At 41.6% G+C, this 24,707-nt stretch overlaps 1 protein-coding gene and 1 long non-coding RNA gene across 6 annotated transcripts in view; one reads left to right on the forward strand and one right to left on the reverse strand.

Annotated features, from left to right (window-relative positions):
- LOC122560775 (zinc finger protein 608-like) overlaps positions 1 to 1,988 on the forward strand; it is a 90,566-nt gene extending 88,578 nt beyond the window's left edge. For all 5 annotated transcript variants that reach the window (XM_043711865.1, XM_043711892.1, XM_043711857.1 and 2 more), the window contains exon 10: positions 1,053 to 1,988. In XM_043711865.1, coding sequence (XP_043567800.1) covers positions 1,053 to 1,059 — 7 coding nt within the window. In that variant the 3' untranslated portion in view covers positions 1,060 to 1,988. The remainder of the gene's footprint in view (positions 1 to 1,052) is intronic.
- Positions 1,989 to 10,073: 8,085 nt separating this feature from the next.
- On the reverse strand, positions 10,074 to 24,544 carry LOC122560801. Its single transcript, XR_006314815.1, has 3 exons — positions 22,134 to 24,544; positions 20,698 to 20,914; positions 10,074 to 12,581 (listed from the first exon to the last, which is right to left on the reverse strand). It is a non-coding gene; the product is annotated as an uncharacterized LOC122560801 (long non-coding RNA).
- Positions 24,545 to 24,707: the final 163 nt, after the last annotated feature.

Here is a 24,707-nt window from a genome sequence, read left to right on the forward strand (position 1 = left end):
TTTTCACGCAGAGGGTGGTACGGGTATGGAATGAGCTGCCAGAGGAAGTGGTGGAGGCTGGTACAATTGCAACATTTAAGAGGCATTTTGATGGGTATATGAATAGGAAGGATTTGGAGGGATATGGGCCGGGTGCTGGCAGGTGGGACAAGATTGGGTTGGATAGTTGGTCAGCATGGACGGGTTGGATCGAAGGGTCTATTTCCATGCTGTACATCTCTATGACTCTAGGCCATGGGGTAGTGAGCGTGCTCCACTTGGACCTAATATCCATTACTTATGAAAGGAGTGATGCCACCCAAATCCTGTTTCACACACAGTGACCAATCCTGTGGATTGATGCACATTGATTGAGGTTGGATGGCATGGTTGCTCAGCGGTTAGCATTACCACTTCACAGTGCCAGGGACCCGAGTTCGACTCCAGCCTCAGGCAACTGTGCAGAGTTTGCATGTTCTCCCAGTGTCTGCTTTGGTTTCCTCTGGGTGCTCTGGTTTCCTCCCACAATCCAAAGATGTGCAGGTTAGGTGAATTGACCATGCTAAATTGACCATAGTGTTCAGGTATGTGTAGGTTAGGTGCATTAGTCATGGGTAAATGTGGAATAATGGGTTTGGATAGGATACTCTTTGGAGGGTCGACGTGGACTTGTTGGGCCCAGGGGCTTGTTTTCACACTGTAGGGATTCTAAGATTTCTGATTTTTTCCACTATCCTTTTCAAGTGGCCATTATTCACTTGAGAACATGGTTTGGGCAACTAGACCAAAGCTGTACCTCACCCCAGCGACATGCAATGTCCACAAGACATTTTGGCAAAGTTCACTCAGGACCAGCAATCCTGGTTGACCCTTTCCTTCTTAACCCAGAGTAGTGAGGCTGAATGTAGCATCTCTGTGGCTACTTTGGTCAAGAACGGCTAATGGCTGGAAATCAAATTGCATATCAGACCTGGGATTCTCGTACTTTGTGTAGATGCATTACTTAGCAAATTAACAGGCTGACCTATTCCTAGAATCCTTTCTGACATTTTGTCTTGCTTTTTCTTCTGCAGGGAATGATGACCTCATGAGTGTATATTGAATCATAATCATGTGACTGGATCACATGAAGAAAAGGTTTATACAGACATCAGTTCCATGGTGTTGATTTGAAATGCCTTGATGTCAGGCGAAACCAGTCATTTCATATTTGTAAATTGCAAATTTTATAACTGAGTTACAAATGTTGCTGTAATTAAACTTTTGTTTAAATATATTCCTTTTGGTTTTTTTTGTATTGGTAACCAGGCTCACAAATGCAGGGTCGATTATTGGTGGCAGTTGTCACAGTACTTTGCCGTTTCCTGAAAATGTTAGCAACAAAAAGATGACAATTGCTTGGTTTTGTAGAGCATACTGTTCTGGGTAGGTGTTCCTTTGAACTGGTTGTGGCATTTAGACCCTCAGAGAGGCTAATTGTGACAGTAACACTTTGGTACAGTGTTTACGTGTACTTGGTGACCCCTTGAAAACACTTAGACACTATTTAAATGCGTCTGTGTGCTAACTGTATTCACATGTCCACTGCATTGTTGTTTATTGTGAAGATTATACATACAGAGGGCTCTAAGGGTTATAAGAATGCCCATTGTGATTGTGTGTGCGTGTGTGTGTGAGTGTATATAATGTACAGGTTTGAAATGGAAAATAATGAGCATCTGTGAATATAAAATGTCTTTATGATATTGAATGGCTGATTACCCCATAGCCTACATAATCTCTTCCACCCACCCATACAAGAAGACATCTGTGATTGTTTATTACTTGAACTAGTTCAGCAGTTTTAAATGTTTACAATTATCCAGATTTAGGAAGAACTTGCGCAGTTGCCTGGTTACTTGTTTTATGCTGTAATCTAGTTTATTTTATGTAAAGTGTATATTGAATGCTTTCATTTTTTATACTTGCCTTAAATAATTCGGCAATCAGAATAAAAAACAATGTTTTTGTATATGTGTTGTTGAGTCTTTATTTTCCTCTGCTGTATCGTTGCAGCTGCTGTTCTCTTCTCGATAGGAGCTGCTCTTGTTGTTGGCTTTTGCTATCACCCTTACACAGTAGCAAAATGATGCCTGCTTCTTCTCTCTCCACCTGCAGCTGTACTAACCCAGTGGTAGGTGCTCAGTTTCAAGTGCACAGTTTGCAGCATTCATTCAGCACTGTTTTCAGGCAACTGGCCGTAGACTTCCAGTGTCAGAAGTTTGACACCTGGCTGGTCAGCAGCATCATGACATTGTCCTGTAATGTCACTGTCTCCTTGACATCTAGAAGTGGAACCCTAGGCCTCACTTGCACAGCCTGAGGTGAATATCATATTTGTGGGTGAAGGGAATGAGAACTGGATGAAATCAAGACACATATGAGGGGGTTGTCAGCTCTATGCCGTAGAAACAGGCAACGTCGAGCAAGCTAGTCTGATGTCATTACAAAAAATAAGTTATAGGGCAGGATGTTCTCTCCCTGAAACAATATGAGCAAATGGGAAGCAATTTGGAAAATATGACAAAAATAAAAATATCAAGAGTCTCAATGTTGAGAAAAAGCATTCCCAATATTACCTTTAAGGTGGAAATGACAAGTTCAGAATCTCGCGAATGAATGGCAACAACCTTATTTCCATGCATCATCATCTCATCATTGGCTAAACCCACCTCATTTCTGCGCAAATTCCAATTCTCTCCTCTCCAAAGAGATGGAGCCAGTTCACAACATGAAAGTCAGTTGGCAGTACCTCATTACATGTTTCTCCAGGCCTTCATCCAACCCCATCTTCACCACAAGATCCCTGTACCCTTCATGGACACAGTCTTCCTCTGTCTTTTGTCTGTGCTAGTCAACATCAAGTCACCAGCTTCACCACATCATCATCAGAGTGTTACACAGTACTTCAGAACTTTATTTTGGAGATCATTGACATCTGTGAGTCACATGCTGCTGTCAGGTTGCTTCACATGCAGGGGGACACATATTCATTTCACATATCTCACTCAGTTTGCATTTCCTCAGAGGCTGCCAGCCTCTGTGGCTTGCATGAGAAGATGGCAACTTGTCAGGTTTCAGAGCATTGAGCAGCCAAGGTGGACAAATTGTTTACGGCGATGTGCTACATAATTGTATCACAGTAGGTGCTGGGAGCTTATGTGGCAAACACACTGCGTGTGCTTCAATGAAATGCCCATATCAGAACATCAAAAGGGTGTGGTCCTTTTGTGGTGTTAAGGGGGATCTTCAAAGAGTTAGAGGTTACTGCCCCAGTCAGACACGGAGCTCATCAAATTCCAATCATAGGGTTCAGGCATTTGGTCCATGTTCTTGCAGTGATGAAGCCATAATTAACCTTTCAGGTCAATTGCAACCAGTCCAATGAAGGGTGCGTATGGGCAGCCAGAAGTAAGTACCAGACTTCCCTGGAAATGTGGAATGAATCTGGTGCAGGTGCAGGCAGGACTACTTGCATGCCACACAGCATAGACAGAGCTAAGTAACTTGCACAATCAACGGATCAGGTTTAAGCCTGCCACATCCAATCATGAATTGTGGTGTGGTGGACAATTAAATCACTGGAGGTGGAGGATACGCACAAATATCCCCATCTTCAATAATGGGGGAGCCCAGCACATCAATGCAAAAAAATAAGGCTGAAGCATTTGAAACAATCTTCAGCCAGAAGTACCGAGTGGATGATACATTGCTGCCTTCTCCAAAGATCCCCAATGTCATGGATGTTAGTCTTCAGCCAATTCAATTCACTCCATGTGACATCTGGCAATGGTTGGAAGTACTGGATACTGTAATGGCCACGGTCCCTGACAACATTCTGGCTGTAGTATTGAAGATTTATGCTCTAGAACGTCTTGTACCCCTACAGAAAGCACAGCAAGTCAGGCAGCAACCGAGGAGCAAGAGAGTTGATGTTTTGGGCATAATCTTCTTCAGTCAACTCTCTTGCTCCTCTATGCTGCCTGACCTGCTGTGCTTTCTCTAGTGCCAGGCTTTTTCAACTCAGTCTCTCTGGCGTCTGCGGCCCTCACTTTCTCCCTGGCCAAGCTGTTCCAGTACAGCTATAACATTAGTATATACCCAGCAGTATGGAAAATTGTGTTGCCGTGTCCTGTGTATAAAAAAAGCAGGACAAGTCCAACGTAACCAATTATTGCTCTATCAGTCTATCTTGATCGTAAGGAAAGTGATGGAAGGTATCACCGATAGTGCTATCAAGCCACAGTTGCTTAGCAATAACATGCTAACTGGCATTCAGTTTGGGTTCTACCAGGGTCACTCAGCTCCTGACCTTATTATATTTTTAATTCAAATATGAGCAAAGAGCTAAGTTTCAGAGGTGAGGTGAGAGTGAGTTCCCTTGAAGTCAAGGAGACCTTTGATGGAGTGAAGCATCAAGGAGCCCTAGCAAAACTGAAGTCAATGAAAATCAGAGGGTAAGTTCTCCATTGTTACAAAGTAAGATTATTGGAGGTCAGTCATCTCAACTCCAGGATATCCCAGCAGGAGTTCCTCAGGGTATTTATGCTCAGCCCAACCATCTTTAGCTGCTTCATCAATGACCCTCCCTCCATCATCAAGTCAGAAGTAAAGATGACCGTGAATGATTGCACAGTGTTCCACATCATTAGCGATTCCTCAGGTGCTGAAGCAGACCATGTTCAAATGCAGCAAGATCTGGACAATATTTAAGCTTAGGCTGAAAGGTAGCAAGTAACATTCATGCTAAACAAGTGCCAGGCAATGACCACATCCAACAAGGGAGAATCAAAGCATTTAATAGTGTTACTATCACTGAATCCAATCAATCCATTGACCAGAAGCTGAACTAGACAAGCCAGTAAATACTGTGTCTCCAAGAGCAGGTTAGAGGAGAGGAATCCTGCAGGGAATAACTTACTTCCTGTTCCCCAAAGCCTGTTCATAGCCTCCAAGGCTCAAATCCTGAGTGTGATGGATTACTCTCCACTTGTCTGTATGAATGCAGCTACAATAACACTCAAGAAGCTTGACACCATCCAGGACAAAGCAGCCTGCTTGAATGGCATCACATTCACAGGATCCATCCTCTCCACCATTGACACTCAGTCACAGCAGTGTGTACTCTCTACAAGATGCACTGCAGAAATGCACCAAGGCTCCTTATAAAGCACATTTGAAACCCATGACCACTACTATCCGCAAGGACAAGAGCAGCAGAGCCAAGGGAAGCACTACACCTACAAGTTCCCCTTCAAACCACTCACCATCTTGAACTGGAAATATTTTGTGCTTCATTCAGTCAAAATCCTGGAACAGCCTCCCTAACTATTATTGAACTACTTAAACAAAATTGAACGTAGCAACCCATAAAGGAATAAAGAAATAGGCTGCGTTAGCTGACACCGATGCCTGTGTGCTATGAGTTGGTTTAAATGCGCCAATTTTGGGGGCAGAGGTCAGGGAGTGGGGATCAGAGATCAAGACTGGGAGGTGTAGGGGGCGTAAGAGATCGAGATGGGATAAAACGATCAGGACCAGGCTGGGAGGATGAAGGGGTTGGGTAGGGTGAAAAATCAGGAGGACACGGGAAGAGAGAGAGGTGGAGATTGGGATCCAGGAGCGAACCAGAGGGGAAGGAAGAGCTGGAGGGAGCTGAGGTAAGCATTTTTTTTCTTCATACATTCACAGGATGAAGGCGTCACTGGCTAGGCAGCATTTATAGCCCTTCTCGAATTGCCCGGAGTGCGGTTAAGAGTCAACCACATTGCTGTGGGTCTGGAGTCACATGTAGACCAGACCAGATAAGGATTAGAGACAAAAAAAACTGCAGATCCTGGAATTCAAAGTAGACAGGCAGGAGGCTGGAAGAACTCAACAAACCAGGCAGCATTAGGAGGTGGAGAAGTTGACGTTTTGGATGTAACCCTTCTTCAGGACTGCTGGTGGGTGTAAGGGGAGCTGCAAATAAAATGGGTGATGGGGACAGGGTGGTGAAGGGATAGATGAAGACAGGCAGAGGGTACGACCTGGTTGGTCAATGGGAGGAATGAATCCGGTTGGTGGCAGGGAGGGGTGGAAAGGAGGGGCAAGGGCTGGGAAGGAAGTCGAGTGATGGGAAGGGAGATTATTTGAAATTGGAGAACTCAATGTTGATCCGGGCTGTAGGCTGTCCAGGCAGAAGTTGAGGTGTTGTTCCTCCAATTTGCGATTTGGTTTGTTGCGGCAATGGAGGATGCCAAGGATGGTCATGTTGGAAAGGGAGTGGGAAGGTGAATTAAAATTTGTGGTGACTGGGATGTCCTGTCAGCCCCTGCGGGCCCAGCTGAGACGCAAGACAAACTGTTGCCTAAGTTTACATTCAGTCTCCCTGATGTAGCAAGGATCACATTGGAAGCACCTGATGGAAGAGAGGCAGATTAACCTCAGTCTCATCTGGAAGGACTGTTTGGGGATCTAGACCAGGTAAGGATGGCAGTTTCCTTCCCTAAATGACATTAATGAACTGACAATTGACTCATGGTCATCAATAGATTCTTAATACTAAATGGATATTTGTTGAATTCAGATTCCACCAGCTGCTGTGGTGGGATTTGAATCCAGCCTCCAAGACTGTTATCTGGATCAACAGTCCAGTGATAATACCATGAGGCCATTGTCTCCCTAATGCATGGTCAATAGACAGAGGGGAAGACGGCCTCCTGGCTCTTGGACTCACCTTGTCACCCCCAACCTTCCTGTTTCTGAGCCCTGTTACATTCTCACTTTGGAGGGGCATTCCCTCCAACCCTTGTCCAGAAACCCAATCCTCACCACTGAAGCCCAGTTCAAACTAATGCACACATCCGTGTGCAGTGGTGTCAGTGTACATGCACTCCAGAATGAACGTGTATGCGTAGTTGCCTGCAGTTCTAAGTGTCAGCAAACACTGCTAAAGAAGAAAGTCCTAGGATTACACATAGATCAGTCAGAATGTTGTGGAGTCTGGGCATGGACCAATGTTTCCTGCAGTGAACAAAGGGACTGAGTATGATGGAAATAGATTCAAGAGCGTTTTGTGTTGAATCTGGAGCAAGCAAGGAAGGGGGTGGGAGCGATGACTTCGTGGCATTATCACTGGACTATTAATCCAGAGACCCAGATAATGTTCTGGGGTCCTGGGTTCAAATCTCACCACTGAAGATGGTGGAATTTGAATACGTTGAAAGAAAATCTGGAATTAAGAGTCTAACGACCATGAATCCATTGTCAATGGTAAGGAAAAACCCGTCTGGTTCACTAATGCCCTTTAGGGTCTGGCCTACATGTGACTCCCAAATCACAGCAATGTGGTTGACTCTTAACCGCCCTCAGGATTATTAGGGATGGGTAGTTAAATTGCCCTCATCCAATGAATAGAAAAAAGAGGGATGGTGAAGTGCCCCACCCAATGAATTGGAAATGCAGAGGGTATTAAGGGTTAATAGTTTGGGAGGACACAGTGGATGAGAGCCATTGTGTGGACATGATGCATGTAATAGCAAATTGTAATCCATAAGCCTAGGGGAGAGGCGTGTGTTGTGGCAGAGTTAGAGAGGGTGGTGGCCCAAGAGTATGAGGTAGTAGAAAGAAGACACTGATTCTTGCAGGCTGCAGAAGAACTTCAACCTGCACTCATAGAGTCACAGAATTATATAGCACGGAAACAGACCCTTCGATCCAACTCGTCCATGCCGACCAGATATCCTAAATAAATTCAGTCCCATTTGCCAGCATTTGGCCCATAGCCCTCTAAACCCTTCCTACTCATATGCCTGTCCAGAAGCCTTTTAAATGTTGTCATTGTACCAGCCTCCATCACCTCCTCTGGCAGTTCATCCCTTGCACATTCTGTGTGAAAAAGTAGTCCCATTTGCCAGCATTTGGCCCATAGCCCTCTAAACCCTTCCTACCCATATGCCTGTCCAGAAGCCTTTTAAATGTTGTCATTGTACCAGCCTCCATCACCTCCTCTGGCAGTTCATCCCTTGCACATTCTGTGTGAAAAAGTTGCCCCTTACATCACTTTCCCCTCTCACCTTAAACTTATGCCCTTTAGATTTGGACTCCCCCACCCTGGGGAAAAGACCTTGGCTATTCACCCTATCCATGCCTTTCATGATTTTATGAACTTCTATAAGCTCATTCCTCAGTCTCCAAAGCTCCAGGGAAAATAGCCCCAGCCTAATCAGCCTCTCCCTACAACTCAAAGCCTCCAAGCCTGGCATTATTATTGTAAATCTTCCTGGATTGCAGAGGCTGGTTGCATAATTAATAAGGTGAAGATTGCATGTGAAAATTTGGCAAGGGTCATAGTGGGCCAGTGCCATCAATCTCATTCAAAAAACACTGTGTGTAAAAGTGGAAGAATTCAGCCTATTGTCTTGAGTTAATGTGAGGTCAAAGAATTTTAAATTGATTGTATTTAGCAATCAGTGTTTTCTAAAGCTTACATGTGTTCTGATACGTTGTGCCATTCTGACGTATCATGCACATTGGGAAAAAAAACTGTGACAAGTGTCCACAGTATTGATTTTTGTTAATTATCTTTGCTGGGTTAAATTTTGAGTTGCTGTATTACTTATATGTACAGAATTGTAGTCACTGTTAAATACATCATCAGTTATCCTTGACTGGAACTGCTGACAATAACAGTACTGTTCATTTTAAATTAAGACTTTGGTGAAGCTTTCAGCATTCCATCAAGTCGACACCTAATTCTTCATGTAAGACATAAAGGCAGATTAAATTAACTGAACAATGGCCACAGCCTCAATGATGTTCATGTGCCAGAAAAGCTATACTTTATAGCCTGATATTTCTGAATATTAAAAGTATATCTAATTGTTCATTGTTGCAATAGATTTGAACATTATTTTGCCACTGATGCATACCGTATAGGTAACTTGTTCTTGCTGCACATCTTTAGCAATTTAAAATCAAATTAAGAACACATATAAGGCCATTCAGCCCCTCAAACCTGCTCCACCATTCAATCAGATATTGGCTGATGTGTTTGTATTTCAGAATCCACAGTCCCACCTATCCTTGATAACCAGAAGCATGTTTACGAGCGGGCTAAAGGAGAACATAAAAAGGAATTTGATCCAGTCCATTGCAATGCAAAATATGGTGTCAGGGTCCATTTAATCACAGGGGAAGCCGTGGTTAAATTGTTGGAAACTGGAGAACGTCCTGTGACTAAGTTGAGGTTGGGAACAGGCCAAAGCAAGATACTCATCCACTTATTGGGGGGCGGGGGGATGTAAATTAGACTCATTAATAAACCGAATGGCACCATTTATTCTTGAGCCCATTGGAACTTAGTGGGAACCACATAGTCTTCCATGCCTTCCAATGGTCACTTAGTAAACTCAACTCCATTCAACCTTTGTGATTCAAAGATTGGTTTGGGAGAAATGGGTTTCATTTCCGGAACTTTGGCAACAGTACTGGTGGAAGTGGCATCTGTGTGGTTGAAGCAGTATTTGACTGAACTATTTTGGGATCATTTCTGTCAAGTCATATTACGAGGGCAATAGAGAGAACTTTAAACTTAAGGTTGGAGTTGAGGGATAGCATTTGGGAAGATTCTGTAAATTAAATACACAAGACAAAGCAAGAGAGCAAGGTAATCTCAGGACTGAGAAGAGAAGAATTTCTTCATTGTTGTGAAGCTGTGGAATTCTCTACTACAGAAAACCGTTGGGGTCAGTTTGCTCGATATATTCAAGAGGGAGCTGGACATGGCCCCTGCAGCTAAAGGGATCAAGGGGTATGGAGAGATAGTGGGCGTGGGATACTGAGATTGCATGACCAACCATGATCTTATTGAAAGGTGATGCAGGCTTGAAGGGCCAAATGGTCTACTCCTGCACCTATTCTCTATGTTTCTTTGATTTTTTAACCATAAAGGAAGTGATCATCAAAACGAGATAGGAACACACAAGTGTACAAACCTAAGAGTGCAGTTAATTGGGATAGAGTTCAGAAAAAAATGAAAAGATGAAACAAAAGGCTCTGTATTTAAATGCACCTAGTTTTTAATCATAAAATAAATGAATTGACAGTGCCAATTACAATAAAAAGAATTAATTGATAGTCATTACAGAGACATGGTTGCAAGATGAATAAGACTGGAACCTGAATATTCAAGGGAACATGACATTTAAGAAGCTAGTAAAGGTAAGCTATCGCTTGTGGGAGTGGTTTATCAGCCACCTAACAGCAATCATATTGTAAGGAAAGGTGTACAAAAAGAAATGTGAGAAAGGAAATCTGATCACCATGGGTGCTTTTATGCATGTATATAGGATAAATAAGATTGGAAGAGTAGACTAGATTTTGTGATGTGCAATGAAATTGGTTTAATTAATATCCACATTGTGAAGGCACCCCAAGGTCACAATGATCATAGCATGATGGAACTTTGCAGTCAGTTTGAGGGAAAGAAGAGTGGATCTAAGACTAGCGTTTTAATTTTAAATAAGGGCAATTCTAAGGTTATGATAACATAACTGGCTAAAGTGAACTGAGAAGCCAGGTTACGGGATGGGGTCATGCAAACATGGAGGCACACATTTGAGGCAACATTTTAGAATACTCAAGACTATATATTTCAAAGAAAAAGATTACAGAGGAACCTCGATTATCCGGCATTCGATTATCCAAATATCGGATTATCCTGCAAGATCGCAAGGTCCGGATGGTTGGTTAAACTATGTTATGTGGCATTCAAATATCCGGAATTCAATTAACCAAACAAAATACTCCCCGCCTGTGTCCTTTGGGTACTTGAGGTTCCTTTGCATAGAGTAGGATGTACCTTCTCTGACTAAGGAAGTTAAAGATAATGTCAAATTGAAAGAAAACTAACATAATTCCACAAAGAGGAGATGTAAGTCAGTTGTTTGAATAGAATATAAAGAGCATAAAAGAGTAACAAAACGATTAATGAGAAAAGTGAAATTTGAGTATTGTGGAAAGCTAACAAGAAATATAAAAACAGATAGTAAGTGCTTCAACAGGTATTGCAAAATTGAAAAGAGCAACAAAAGTTGGTGCTGCTCCTCCGGAGAGTGAGTCTGAGAAATTACTATTGGAAAATCGGAGAATTGCAAATGCATTAAACAAATATTGCATGTCTACTTCATTATAGAGGACACAAATAACACCAGAAATAAATGTGAATCAGAATGTGAAAGGTAATGAAGAATGCAAAATAACTACAATCAGCAAAGAAGAACTTCAGAAGAAGTTGTTTAAATCTAACAAGTCCACTTGCTGTGATAGACTTCATCCTCGCACCTTAAAAGAAGTGGCTGCTGATGTTGTACTTGACTGGTTTTACAGTTCCAAAGCTCCCTTAATTCTGGAATGGTCCCATCAGATTGGAAAATAGCAACTGGGATTCTTTTATTTACAAACAAGGCAAATGCGGTGTGAAAAAGTCTATTACACACAAGTAGTGTCTGTTGTGTGAAGGTAGAGTCAATTGAAGCATTCAGATGAGTATTTAAATAGATACATGTCTCTATTTAACAAATAGAAGAAGGGCACTAAGTCATAGTGCTCAGTGGACAACCAGAGTAGACACAATGCACCAATATCTGTGATTCAAGAAAAAGCGAGAGGAAGCAGCGATCAACAGGGCAGTTGACCTAGCATCTGCTGGAATTTTTACACCAAGCCACTTTGAAAATCTTAAGGCAATCAGGCAGAGTTGTGGTTTTGTGAAAAGGAAATAATGTTTGATTAATTTATTTAGAGTTCTTTGAAGATAAAGTGGAACCAAGGATATATTATATTTAGTTTCCCAGAAGGCATTTAATAAGGGGCCACGCAGTGTAAGAGTCATGAGGTAGGGGTAACATACTAACCTGTTTACAGATTTCATTGACTAATAAGGAGCAGGGTGTGGGTATATAAAAACGTGTTCACACATTAGCAGGATGTGACAGGTGGTGTACCACAGGGATCAGTGTTGGAGCGTCAATTACTTACAATCAATTGTTCTGACTTAGCTGGGGACTGTGTGCTAATGATTATGCCGCACTTTCCCAAAATGTACAAAATACCATTCAGGATATGAAGATGACCAATTTGCCTAACAGACCACTATTCAGGGCAAAAATAATTCACACCAGGTTTTGTCATGAACAGAATATAATTTGATATATTGTAACACACTTAAAAAACAGGGAAAAGATAGGATTTCTAATCTACTACTATGCAAAGTAAACTGTTCTCCTTTAAAAACCCCAAATATGCACGCACACACATTCATGTTTAAGAATACAAAAGACAGGCACCTTTGACCCACAAACAATGAGTTGAAAAATAATATAGGTGGGGTAAGCAAGTTTTAAAGAATAAATGTCTAGATTTCAAGAATGAGTTGTCTTCCATAGACCTTTTAATTTTTAGCAATGGTAACATGCTTGTGTCTGTAGGGTTTTCACGATTCACCAATCTTGATTGTGAGGACCTAGGTTTTTTTTATGAGAATTCTTCCTCTTAAGCTTTCTTGATACTTTGTCTTTTTCCTATACATAAAGAGAGAGAGAGAGATGGATGTTTTCAGTTCACAGCCTCTGGATGTTTCTCTCTCTGCTACCCTGACACTTACAGCTTTTAACATGCTGCAGTTCGACCAGTCAGCAGGCTGTCATCAGGCAGAATCTCCTTCACTCAGAAAACATGTGGTGCCACTTAGTCTCAAATTCGCTGCCGTGCTGTTTCAAAAAGCAATGTTGTTGAACACAACTAAAGATCGGCATTGTTTGATCTTCGTTGCAAAACTCTCGGTATTTAGAGTCATAGGGACAGCTATGTATTTCAGCTGTCCACAGACTGGCTGGCCGCTTTACAGAAAGCCCACATTCTGTCTGCAAAAGTGACCCTGAGCTTTCTGTTGCCTGCCATTTCAACACACCACCATATTCCCTCACCAACAGCTCAGTCTCAGGCCTGCAGCAGTGCTCCAGCGAAAGTCAGTGCAAGCTTGAAGAACAGCTTCTTATTTTCTACTTGGGGACTCTGCAGTCTTCAGGATCCAATATCAAGCTCAATATTTTGAGGGCCTGAGCACCTTCTCCCATGTCTCTACACGCACACACCAGGCCTTGTCATCACAGTCTGTTACCACAACCAACCCATTGTCAGCCACTAATATTCCCCCAGTTATTCAATCTCCCAGGCTGGCGTTTATCCAGTCCTTTGTCTATCCATCTGTGGTTTTCTCTCTGGGCTGCATCTCCACCTATTGTCAACTTCTCCCCATTTCCTTACCCCACCTTTAGCATATATACCAACATTTACCCAGCTAGAATCACTTCTGAAGAAAGGTCACTGCACCTGAAATGTTAACTCTGCTTTCTCTCTACAGATGCTGTCAGAACTGCTGTGCATTTCTGGTAATTTCTGTTTTTGTTGCAATCAAGTCTATTGTCCCCAACAAATAGAAATATGTAGGGTCGAACCTTTCATGTCCTTGAGCGATGCAGCCATAGACAAGAAAGTTAGGAAATTCATGAGAGATGGCCAGTGAGCAACTTCTTAATGTCAAGAGTAAAACATTCTATTTACCAATGGTGTAATGACTGGTATGTACTTGCAAGTGAGTGGTGAGGGGCCTATTTGCATGCATTGACTTCTCATTATTACTTTGTGTCACCTCCCTAATATGCAGTTTCTTATTCTCCTACCCCTGTCCATAAAATGCTAGATGGTGACTATTCCGAATCAGAGCAGTTACCTGCCAACTCCAGTTTGCTATTTGCTCTTATGGAACTCTATCTTTGACACCAGGTACCAACATTTCTGGGCACACTCCTTGGGCAGGAACTGCACCCCACCACTGTCCACGAATGTTGGTATCTGACACATGGCAGCCTTGCCATTACCTTATGACACATCTCTGATTCACTTGCAAGATAATTCTGTGCTTCAGTGCTCTAATGTGGAGCACACTAACACCTTTCATTGGAATGCTGCTTTACACAAAGGGCCGGCAGCCTTTTCATGCATGCACCAGGGTGTATCTCAGAGCTGCTTGCTCATGTCTTTGCACTTCACCTTCTACAACTTTGTTGCCATTTTTGCACTTTGCCCCCTTAGCCAGAGCTTAAAGGCTCACAGTATTTCTGTGTCGGCTTGCTGCTTAGCGCAGACACAAAACCAGGCAGCTGTGACATGTGATTAGTCAAGGGAGTCGGTATGCTACTGAATGATACAGTGCCAGGTCAATCTCACATTGACAGCATGTGCCAGCAGCCTATGTGGCAAGTATACACCATGGACTTTAAACAAATGGTTATTTCTCAAAGTTTAAAGGGAGTCGTTCTCAATCAAGTCAAGGGGAACTGGCATTAGTCAGGTGCTCCTTGCGCAGTAAGTCAATGTCATCAACTGATCTTTGTCTGGAGGCTTGGACACATTCTGTGACATGGAGTGGACATGTTTGGGGTCCATATTGCTATCATCTGGGGTGTGGGCTGCAATCAGTCCTGCAGGTCCTATACAAACATTCAGGGGATTTAGGGTGAGTCAGTTGTGGAAAGTATGTCATTTATTAGTGAGACTGGTTCCTTAAATTTGGTCCATTGACAGGGTGAGCCGCAGTCAGTCCTGAATTTCGCCTCAATGGAAAGCAAAGGAGAGTTCTGGACCATTGCTGTTTTAGGGAAACTGGGGGATTCAGTTCTGTGTTTTGAAGGCAGTAAGCTATGATTAGATTACTTATTTAGATTAGATTACTTACTTACAGTGTGGAAACAGGCCCTTCGGCCCAACAAGTCCACACCGACCCGCCGAAGCGCAACCCACCCAGACCCATTCCCCTACATTTTACCTCTTCACCTAAGACTACGGGCAATTTAGCACGGCCAATCCACCTAACCTGCACATTTTTGGACTGTGGGAGGAAATCGGAGCACCTGGAGGAAACCCATGCAGACACAGGTAGAATGTGCAAACACCTCACAGTCATTCGCCTGAGGCAGGAATTGAACCCAGGTCTCTGGCGCTGTGAGGCAACAGTGCTTATAAAGGATACAAGTATTATGAAGGGACCAAACTTGACATCTCATTGGGGGTGGGGTATTTGAAGCACTTTGGAGAATAACAGATATTGAGGGAGGCATGTTACCCTATCACCAATGTGACCTCACTGTGCAATATGATGGTAGGCATGACTAAAATTTAAGGCTGGGGTTCAGGGTCGATGTTGAGAGTTAAAGACACAATTCCAGGTGGTGTGTGGAAACATTTGGAGGATCAATATTCAAGACCTGACCCAGGAAAGCTGGAAAGAAAGGGATGTGGAGGTTCTGAGACACCCCTTGATTACCAGGCTGAGTCTCACTATATCATACATGAGATGTATGGTCTTCCATGTTCATATGAGTCATTAATATGCACTGCAAATGAAAAGTAACTGCAGCCTCACCTGGAGTGGGCAGAGTCAGTGTTTTATATTTGTCAGAGAAAGCTGGGCTTTACTTATGAACAACATGAAGCTTTTCAACAGGCATTCACAATAAAAGTTTAAATCAACATCAATCATAGCATCCAACATGTTGTTCCGACATGGAGATAGCAGAACCAAATCAACCAATAATGCAGTAAAATTAAAATCTTCAAAACCCTCAAAATTAACCCCAATCCTAGATTATGTGAATAAATACATCCAGTCACCGGTTTGTATCTTGAACAATAGGCTTAGCAATTTATTTCACAATAGCAGTGCAAGAATTAAATAACAAATTAATCTAATTGTTACCTATGCTATAAACCCATTCAGGTCCATCCACATAAAGGACAGACAGTTAAGGAATAAATAAAAGATGATACCAAAACAAACCAGATTACTTAAGTGAAAGAGAGTGAGGACTGCAGATGCTAGAGATAAGAGTTGAGAGTGTGGTGCTGGAAAACACAGCAGGTCAGGCAGCATCCTGGATGAAGGGCTTATGACCAAAATGTTGATTCTCCTGCTCCTCAGATACTGCCTGACCTGCTGTGCTTTTCCAGCAGATTACTTAAGTGGTTTTCACAATGCATTTCACAAACCACAGGCATAGATGTTTGATTTTCTGAAGATGTCGATCAGGGTCAACCTGTTAATTCAACCAGTCTAACTCCAGTTTGGGATACAGACAGACTCTAACCTTACACTTTTAATGCATTGTCTGAGCTGAGATGTGACTTTTTTTATCCACTGATAAAATCTTAACTTATCTCGGGGCTGTGACTTGAAAGAAATTCTGGGATTTACATATTAATCAATCAAAACCTGCTTCCCCATTCTAAATGATTAAAGACTTAACAGCCATCTAGGTTTGTCTAATACATCGTATCGTCGTATAACACTTTGATCTTTTGCTATAAATTCCAACAATTCTAACAATGCATTTCTAACAATATGAAATGCATACAATGTAGAACTGTGCTTCATTCCTTGTAAGATTGTGCTATGTCAATGTTCCTTGTGGAGTCATTCCCTGGCCCTCCTTGTCAGATGTTAAGTGGCTCAATAGAGGGCTCATGTGATACTGTGGTAATGTTCCTGCCTCTGTGCCAGGCAATCTACATTCAATCCCATCTACAGGGGTATATGAAATAGGGGTAGAAATTAGGCCATCAGCCCATCAAAATGCTCCACCATTCAATCATGGCTGATAAGTTTCTCATCCCCATTCTCCCCATAATCCTTGATCCCCTTTCAGATCTTTCCTTTTCGATGAGGCTGTGCCCTCGGGTCCTCGTCTCTCCTACCAATGGAAATATCTTTCCAACATTTACTCTGTCCAGGCCAATCAGTATTCTGTATGTTTTGATTGGATCCCCCCTCATCCTTCTAAACTCCATTGAGTACAGACCCAAAGTCCTCAAATGTTCCTCATATGTTAAGCTCTTCATTCCTGGGACCATTTTCATGAACATCCTCCAAGGCCAATACCTCCTTACTGAGATATGGGGCCTGAAACTGCAATACTCCAAAAGTGGTCTGACCAGAGTGTAATAGAGGTTCAGAAGTATATCCCTGCTTTTATATTCAAGTTCTCCCAAAATAAATACCTTAATTGGCATTCACTATTGACTTAACCTGCAAATTTATTTTGAGAGAATCCTGGACTAGAACTCCCAAGTTCTTTTGCACTTCAGACTTCTGAATTTTCTCCCCATTTAGAAAATAGTCTGCGCCTCTATTCTTTCTACCAAAGTGTGACCTCATACTTTCCCACGTTGTACTCCATCTGCCACTACTTTGCCCATTCTGCTAACCTGTACAAATCTTCTGCCATCTCCCTACCTCCTCAATGCTACCTGTCCCTCTACCTATCTTTGTATCATCTGCAGACTCGGCCAGAATGCCCTCATTTCCTTCATCTAGATCATTAATATATGAAGTGAAACTTTGTGGTCCCAAACACTGAGCCTTGCGGAACACCACTTGTCACCAGCTGCCATCCTGAGAAGGTCCCTTTTATCTCCACTCTCTGCTTTCTGCCAGACAGCCAAGCTTCTATCCATGCTAGCACCTTGCCTCTAGCACCATGGGCTCTTATCGTACTCAGTAGCCTCCTGTGCGTTACCTTGTCAAAGGCCTTCTTGAAATCCAGGTAAATGACATCCATTGACTCTCCATGGTTTCACCTGCTCGTTACTTCCTCAAAGAATTCTAGAAGGTTTGTCAGGTGTGATGAAACCATGCTGACTTTGCCCTATTTTACCATACACTTCCAAGTATTCAGAAATCTCATCCTTCACAGTGGATTTCAGGATCTTACCCATGACCAAGGTTAGGTGAATCTGTCTGTAATTTTCCATCTTTTGCCTTATTCCCTTTTTAAACTGGGTGTCACATTAGCGATTTTCCAGTCCTCTGGGACTCTTCCTGATTCTAATGATTCCTGAAAGATCACCACTAACACTATCTCTTCAGTTATCTCCCCTCGAACTCTGGGGTGTAGTCCATCTGGTCCAGACTATTTATCCACCTTCAAGCCATTCATTTCTCCTAGCACATTCTCCTTGGTTATGGCTGCCATACTCCCTCTTTTTGGATATTACTCTTTTTGGAATTTTTGGGCTATTACTTGTTAGTCACTGTTAAGACTAACACGAAGTAATTATTCAGTTCGTCAGCCATTTTCTTGTTCCCCACCACTATCTTTCCAGTGTCATTTTGCAGCCCAATGTCCACTTTTGCCTCTCTTTTCTCCTTTATATATCTAAAGAAACTCTTACTGTCTTCCTTCATGTTACTAGCTAGCTTACCCTCCTATTTAATATTCTCCCTCGTTAATTCTTTGTTGCCATCTGTTGGTCTTTGTAAGCTTCCCAATCTTCTGGTTTTCCATGCCCTTCGCCACATTACATCCTTTCTCTTTTGCATTTATGCTATCCCTGACTTCCTTAGTCAGCCATGGTTGCCTCATCCTCCTTGGACCATGCTTCTTTTTCCCTCGGGATAAATCACTGCTGCGTCTCCTGAATTGCTTCAGAAACACCAGTCATTGCTGTTGCACTGTCTTTCCTGCTAGACTCCTTTCCCAGTCAGTTCTACCCAGCGCCTCCCTCATGTTTCTGCAGTTACCTTTATTCAGCTGTAATACCATTACCTCTGATTCTATCTTCTCTCCCTCAAATTGCAGAGTAAATTCAATCATAATATGATCACTGTCTCCTAAGGGTTCCTTCACCTTCAGCTCCCTTATCAAGTCTGCCTCGTTGCACAACACTAAATCCAGGATTGCCTTTTCCCTAGAGAGCTCCACCACAAGCTGCTCCAAAAAGCCATCGGGTATCCATTCCATAAATTCCTTTTCTTGCAATCCCCTACCAACCTGATTTTCCCAGTCCACCTACATATTGAAATCCATCATGATCACTGTAATTTTACCTTTCCTACACATCTTTTCTATTTCTTGGTGTATCTTGCACCCCATCTCCTGGCTACTGTTTGAAGGCCTGTACATAACTACAACTGTGGTTGTTTTTACCTTAGTGGTTCCTCAATTCAATAATAACATGACTGAACTAGTTGATCTTTTAAGAAAAAGCATAAAACACTACTTGGATTTTGGACCCAACAACCCATTTCTGTGCTGTACAGTATCAAGTTATTTTATTGCAGAGAAGGTTTACCAGGATGTTGCCTGGGCTGGGGAGTTGGAATTATAAAGTGAGATTGGACAGACTGGGGTTGCTTCCCTTGGAGCAGTAGAGACTGAGGGGCACTTGACTGAGATGTGAAAATTACAAGGAGCATAGATAGTAGTAAACATGCATCAATCTTTCCCCTTGGTGGAGGGATCTATGACAAGGGGGCGGTGTTTGAAGGTAAGAGGCAGGAGGTTGAGAGGAGATGTGAGGCAAACCTTTCTCACACAGCCGGTGGTGTCAATCTGGAACTCCCATCTGTACGGGTGGTGGAGGCAGAAACGCTCATAACATTTAAGAATTAGTTAGATGTGTGCTTCCGATGCCAAGGTCTATGGCCCAAGTGCTGGAAAATGGAATTAGAATAGTTAGATGTTATCTTTGACTCACGTGGACTCGATGGGCTGGAAAGGATCTTTTTCTGTGCTGCAGACCTCGATTACTCTCATCCAGGAATAGGGGGAATGCTACAATTGGACTCAATTGGACTCAATAATTAGAGATGTGAAACAGAATTCACTCTCATGTTCCCTATTCAACTTGTGGTCTTGGATAGTGCATTTGACATTGAATGAAGAACAGAAGAGTTAGTGTCTGGCTCTTTATACTCAACAGGTTCTGACTGCTACCAGATGAATCACCACCTTCAGGATGAACAAAGAAATACCAAATTATTTGTTTTTCTAAATCATCATTCAGTTGTGTTGATTATTTAAATCCGTAATCCCCACAGCAACCTCAGGTAACTTCAAGGAAATGCATAAGTATACAACTCATGAAACCTCATAACCTAGTACAAATGGCTTTTCTTTTATGCTACTTCATCAATATTAATTCATGAAGTTTCCAGGATCTGCAGTCCTCACTTTCTCCTAGTTGACTTTATAAAAAGGGTTTTTGTTGCCCAACTCTATTGAATGCTGATATAAACATGGGTTACTCCATTTCATGGACTAATTTACATATGGGACAGAAGGAGTTGTTACCATGAGCAACACTTTGCAACCACTACACATTAATTGCTGAGAAATAAAATATTTTAAATATCCTGATTGTTTTTCTCTTGCCAAGATATGATTTGCAGCTTTAGAGAACACATAAAATATTACATCTCCTCTTCATGCAAGAGGAGCATGGATCTTTTGCATTTGCTAGGGCCATTACCCATCAGTCTTAGCTGCCTCAAAGTGTTACAAAATGAATGGAAACCTTCTTCTGGTATTTCTCCATCTAATTTTTCTCTTAACTCTGTAAAGAGAGGCCAGACCTTTGCTTTGCGCTTGCCTCCCTCAGCACATGCCCCAGCAGCATGGCTGAATGAGTCAACACTCGAATTGAGGAAGAGGTTTATATTCCTCTTGTATCATGACCCTTACAGTACAATTCTCAACCTCTTAACTATGCCATTGACTGTCCAAACCTTTCAGCACATTTTTTTTAACCACATGAAACCTGAAAAGCATAGAGAATTTTTTGTTTTAGTTCCATACTTACATTCTTTCCTTGATGTGATCTCTTAAATGTGCAGTATAAATAGAATTTGTTGTGGCCAGCACATGGTGATAAATATCTTGAGGTTGGCCATGACTCACTCAAATTATCCGGTCAACTTCACTTCTAAAGATACTTTGAACACTCTGGTGGTCATGACACAATATCTATAAATTGTGCACTCATGGTGTTGAAGTAAAGCTTTCCTTGCTGTCCAGTTCTACAGACATTGAGGATAAGAAAAAATATAATCAAAGAGCTATTTTTGGCAATCATGAGGGGAGTGAAAAATCGTACCTATGAATATCTTTTTTTCCTCGTAATTAATGGCCCACTGACTAAACCACATTCTCACAAATCACACGCTCCCATAATTTCCTTACAGGGTCAGTAATTATATGAAGGAATGAGGCACTCTCCTCTGTACTAGAAGGATTTTCAAAGATAATGGAATCAGTTTTGAAATGTGCATATGCTGGAGGAATTAAAGTTGTATACTTTCACATTCGTAGGACATTCCTTAAGGCATAAATATCTGTATAATCAATTACCTCCTTTACAAAGATATTCCAGATGCGAACAATATTGGTCATCTGCACAGATTGTTTTATCATGATAAAAAACAATCTGGCTAGTGAGATTTTGAGAGTTACAGTCAGAAGCCAGGGAAGCTGTAATAGGGTATAAAGAAATGCCAGAAGAATTGGACTTCAGTTCTCACAAAAAACGGTACAAATATCATCCCCAAAACGTTACGGAACCAAGGATCTGGTGAGAAGGCTTCTACAAAGAAGTCAGCATTAGTAACAAAGCAGAGCTGGGGAAATTAATGGGGTTAATACTTACCACAGTGGGAGTGCAGCTGTGGTTCACGAAGCAGATACTGTGGATGGCTGGAATGTCATATGGGGAGAGATTGGTTTGACTGTGCCTGTATTCACTGGAGTTTAAAAGAATGAGAAGGGATCTGATGGAAAAGTTTAAAATTCTAACGGGGCTGGACAGACTAGATGTACGGGGGGATATTTTCCCTGTATGGGGAGTCTATAACCAGTGGACATAGTCTCAGGATAGAGAGTAGACCATTTTGGACTGAGGTGAGGAATAATGTCTTTGCTCAATGGGTAGTGAATCTGAGAACCCTCTACCATGGAAGGGTGTGGAGGCTAAGTCAATGAATAGATTAAAGATATTTTAGATTTTAAAGGCATCATGGGATTTGGGGGTAAAGCAAAACATCTTGGATTCAGATAGAGCAGTAACCATGAACAGAATGAATGGTGGATCAAGCTGGAAGTGTTAAAGGGTCACTCCTGCTCCTCTTTGCTATGTTTAGTGAGATACTACTATTCACTCCAAGGATAAATACATGCATGGCATCATACTGCACCATCAGCCAAAGGGATTGGTTGAGATCAGACCCTTCACTCCATATATACCTGGGTATCAATGTAAAACCTTCCCGGACTTATCAGCTCAGTAATGTGGCACTGCACATATCCACAAAGGCCTTGATGCTGAACTGTCATTGACAAACTTCATGTTCACAACACACCTTATAAATACTAAAAAAAAATTAATGTTAACAAAAATATGAATAAGTCATAATAATGGATTTTAATACTTAAGACAATGTTGTTTGGCTGTGAGATTTTAGGGTTCTTCTAATAAAATGTTATCAAGAAAGCTGGACTATATTGGTATTTTATAACTGGTATTAACAAATTTCCCCAATTACAGACTCCATTCTGTAAGCAATGAATGTGTAGCTACCAATTAATCTTTTGCACCTCCAGGCAAAGGTCTAAATCAGCTGGATAGAGCTAAAGCAATTTGTGCACAGCTAAAATCAAATTGGCGAATAAGTGTTCCGTGCCACTGCCTAGATTTCTGAAGCTAATATGCAATTGGTATTCCAGCGATGGATTCAAGCTACATTATTTGCAACTATCAATTCTAATTATGCCAATTATTGATTACTTTGAAAAATCTAACATTCACACTTGCCTAATCAACTTCTCGATTGAAGTTGCATGTTAGCCAATTCTCAGGATTAGATGAGTTCTGAGATCAGGCTTCATATTGTTAGCTAAATTGTTGCTTTATTTAAAAACAAATTTAGTTTTAACTCATGATGGTTTAGTTTTTTTGTGAATTTGCCTGCTTTAAAATAAATATTACAACTTTTACAGTAGCTGAGTGGAGTCTGGGTGTTGTAATTTTATTTGTGTAGCAATACATATCATGCATTCATTACCTCTTAATCTACAGTATATCTTCCATAGTCATTCTTATTCTCATCATCTCTAAGACTCTATGCAGTCAGAGATATGATAAATATCCAGGCCTAATATTTTGCACTGACTTTTAATATATTACTTTTTGGGAGTTGTAGAAGCAGATATAATAGCAACATTTAGACAGACACTTGAACAGGCAGGGGATAGAGGGATATGGACTATGTGCAAAAATGGGATTTTTAAAAATGTAATCCATTTCCTAATCAACGTGTCCTGAGATGTTATTAACTCTGGAGCAGGTGGGGCTTGAATCCAGGCCTCTCAGTACAAGGATACAGACACTAACACTGTGCTGCAAGAAGGCAAAATGAAAAATACAGATGTCAAAATCTAAGAAAGGAATTTTTCTGCCAGAACCATCAAGTAAAATATCAGTACAAGATTCCTATACAACCCAAAGTATTGCTCAGGTAAATATACTACAATAATTGCAAATAATTACAATTACAAACATTCAGTATAAATGTCATCAGTTATTTCTTAACCTTGATGCACAGACGGAATTAACTCATTGGAATCTTTCCATGCGATTGGCTTTGATAACATTAACAACTGGACAATGCCACAAGTTAACTGCAATTCTGAATCATGATCAGTTCTTTTGGAAGGAGCATTAACTTCTGAACATACAATGAGCTAAGTGCCTATCAGTGTGCTGGAAATTAGATCATCTTTCTGCTGTTCTGCTGTGTACAGTAAATAGCAGGGGAGTGTTCTTGAATTGTCTCTGACTTTGCAGCTCTGCATATCTCAGGAGACTGAAAGACCGAATAAAGAGGTAAGAAAGACTGGGAAACCCAGCAGCCTGTTAAAGAAATCTATGCCGGAGGCCCAGGGTGTGATAGTGAGACTGGGCACTATACAAAAGGAAGATATGAAAGCATGGTGGCAGCATCCGGTGGAAAAGGACAGAAACTGATCATCTCCACATTCAACGTTGGTAACAACTGGCCACGTGGATGATTGTAAGTTTCAGTCAAATCAAAAAGGGCTTTGTACTTTGCTCTTGTTGGTTTAATGAACTAATGAATTCAACTTTGCATTTAACTGTGTTTCTTGTACGCATTTTGTTCTTTTAAGGCCAGAGTCCAAGAATTACTGTAAAGAGAAAGGGACTAGGATCTCCTACAGATCTTTTCAATTGCAGCAGGACTCAAAGGATTAGAGGTAAATGATGGACAAGATCAAGACACACAATGGAGGATGGGATATTCTCATGTGTGTGTAGCAAAGTAGATATTTCTGAATCGAAGGTGCAAGGAAATCTGCAGGAGAAGGCAATATATTGGACAATAGATGTGACTGTAAATGAATGAGAAGAAAAACATTTTGGTTACCATGGCTACAAAAACAAAACTGACTCCTTGTGGTGAATGTAGTTAGAGGAGATAAAAATGAATTGGAAAGCTTGATGAGCAACAGAAAGGCCATTGGTCAATCAGGAAGCAAAATACTGAGGTAATAAAAGATAGCAGAGGACAGTGCAGGAAGAAACTGAACAACCAGTTCACTGAACTTGAAACATTAAATGCTTTCTCCCCACAGATGCTGCCAGGCCTACTGAGTTTCTCCAATGAGGAGTTACCAAACTACAATGTGGATTGATATCAGGATGCCAGTGATGGGTCAGTCACAACAACCAGGTGGAACATATTTCTGTCCTTCAAAATCGTGTATATGTGAGGCATCATTCGTTTTTCCGCATGTGGTTAG

The sequence above is a fragment of the Chiloscyllium plagiosum genome, chromosome 2 (genome assembly GCF_004010195.1).
Source record: "Chiloscyllium plagiosum isolate BGI_BamShark_2017 chromosome 2, ASM401019v2, whole genome shotgun sequence".
Taxonomy (NCBI): Eukaryota; Metazoa; Chordata; class Chondrichthyes; order Orectolobiformes; family Hemiscylliidae; genus Chiloscyllium; species Chiloscyllium plagiosum.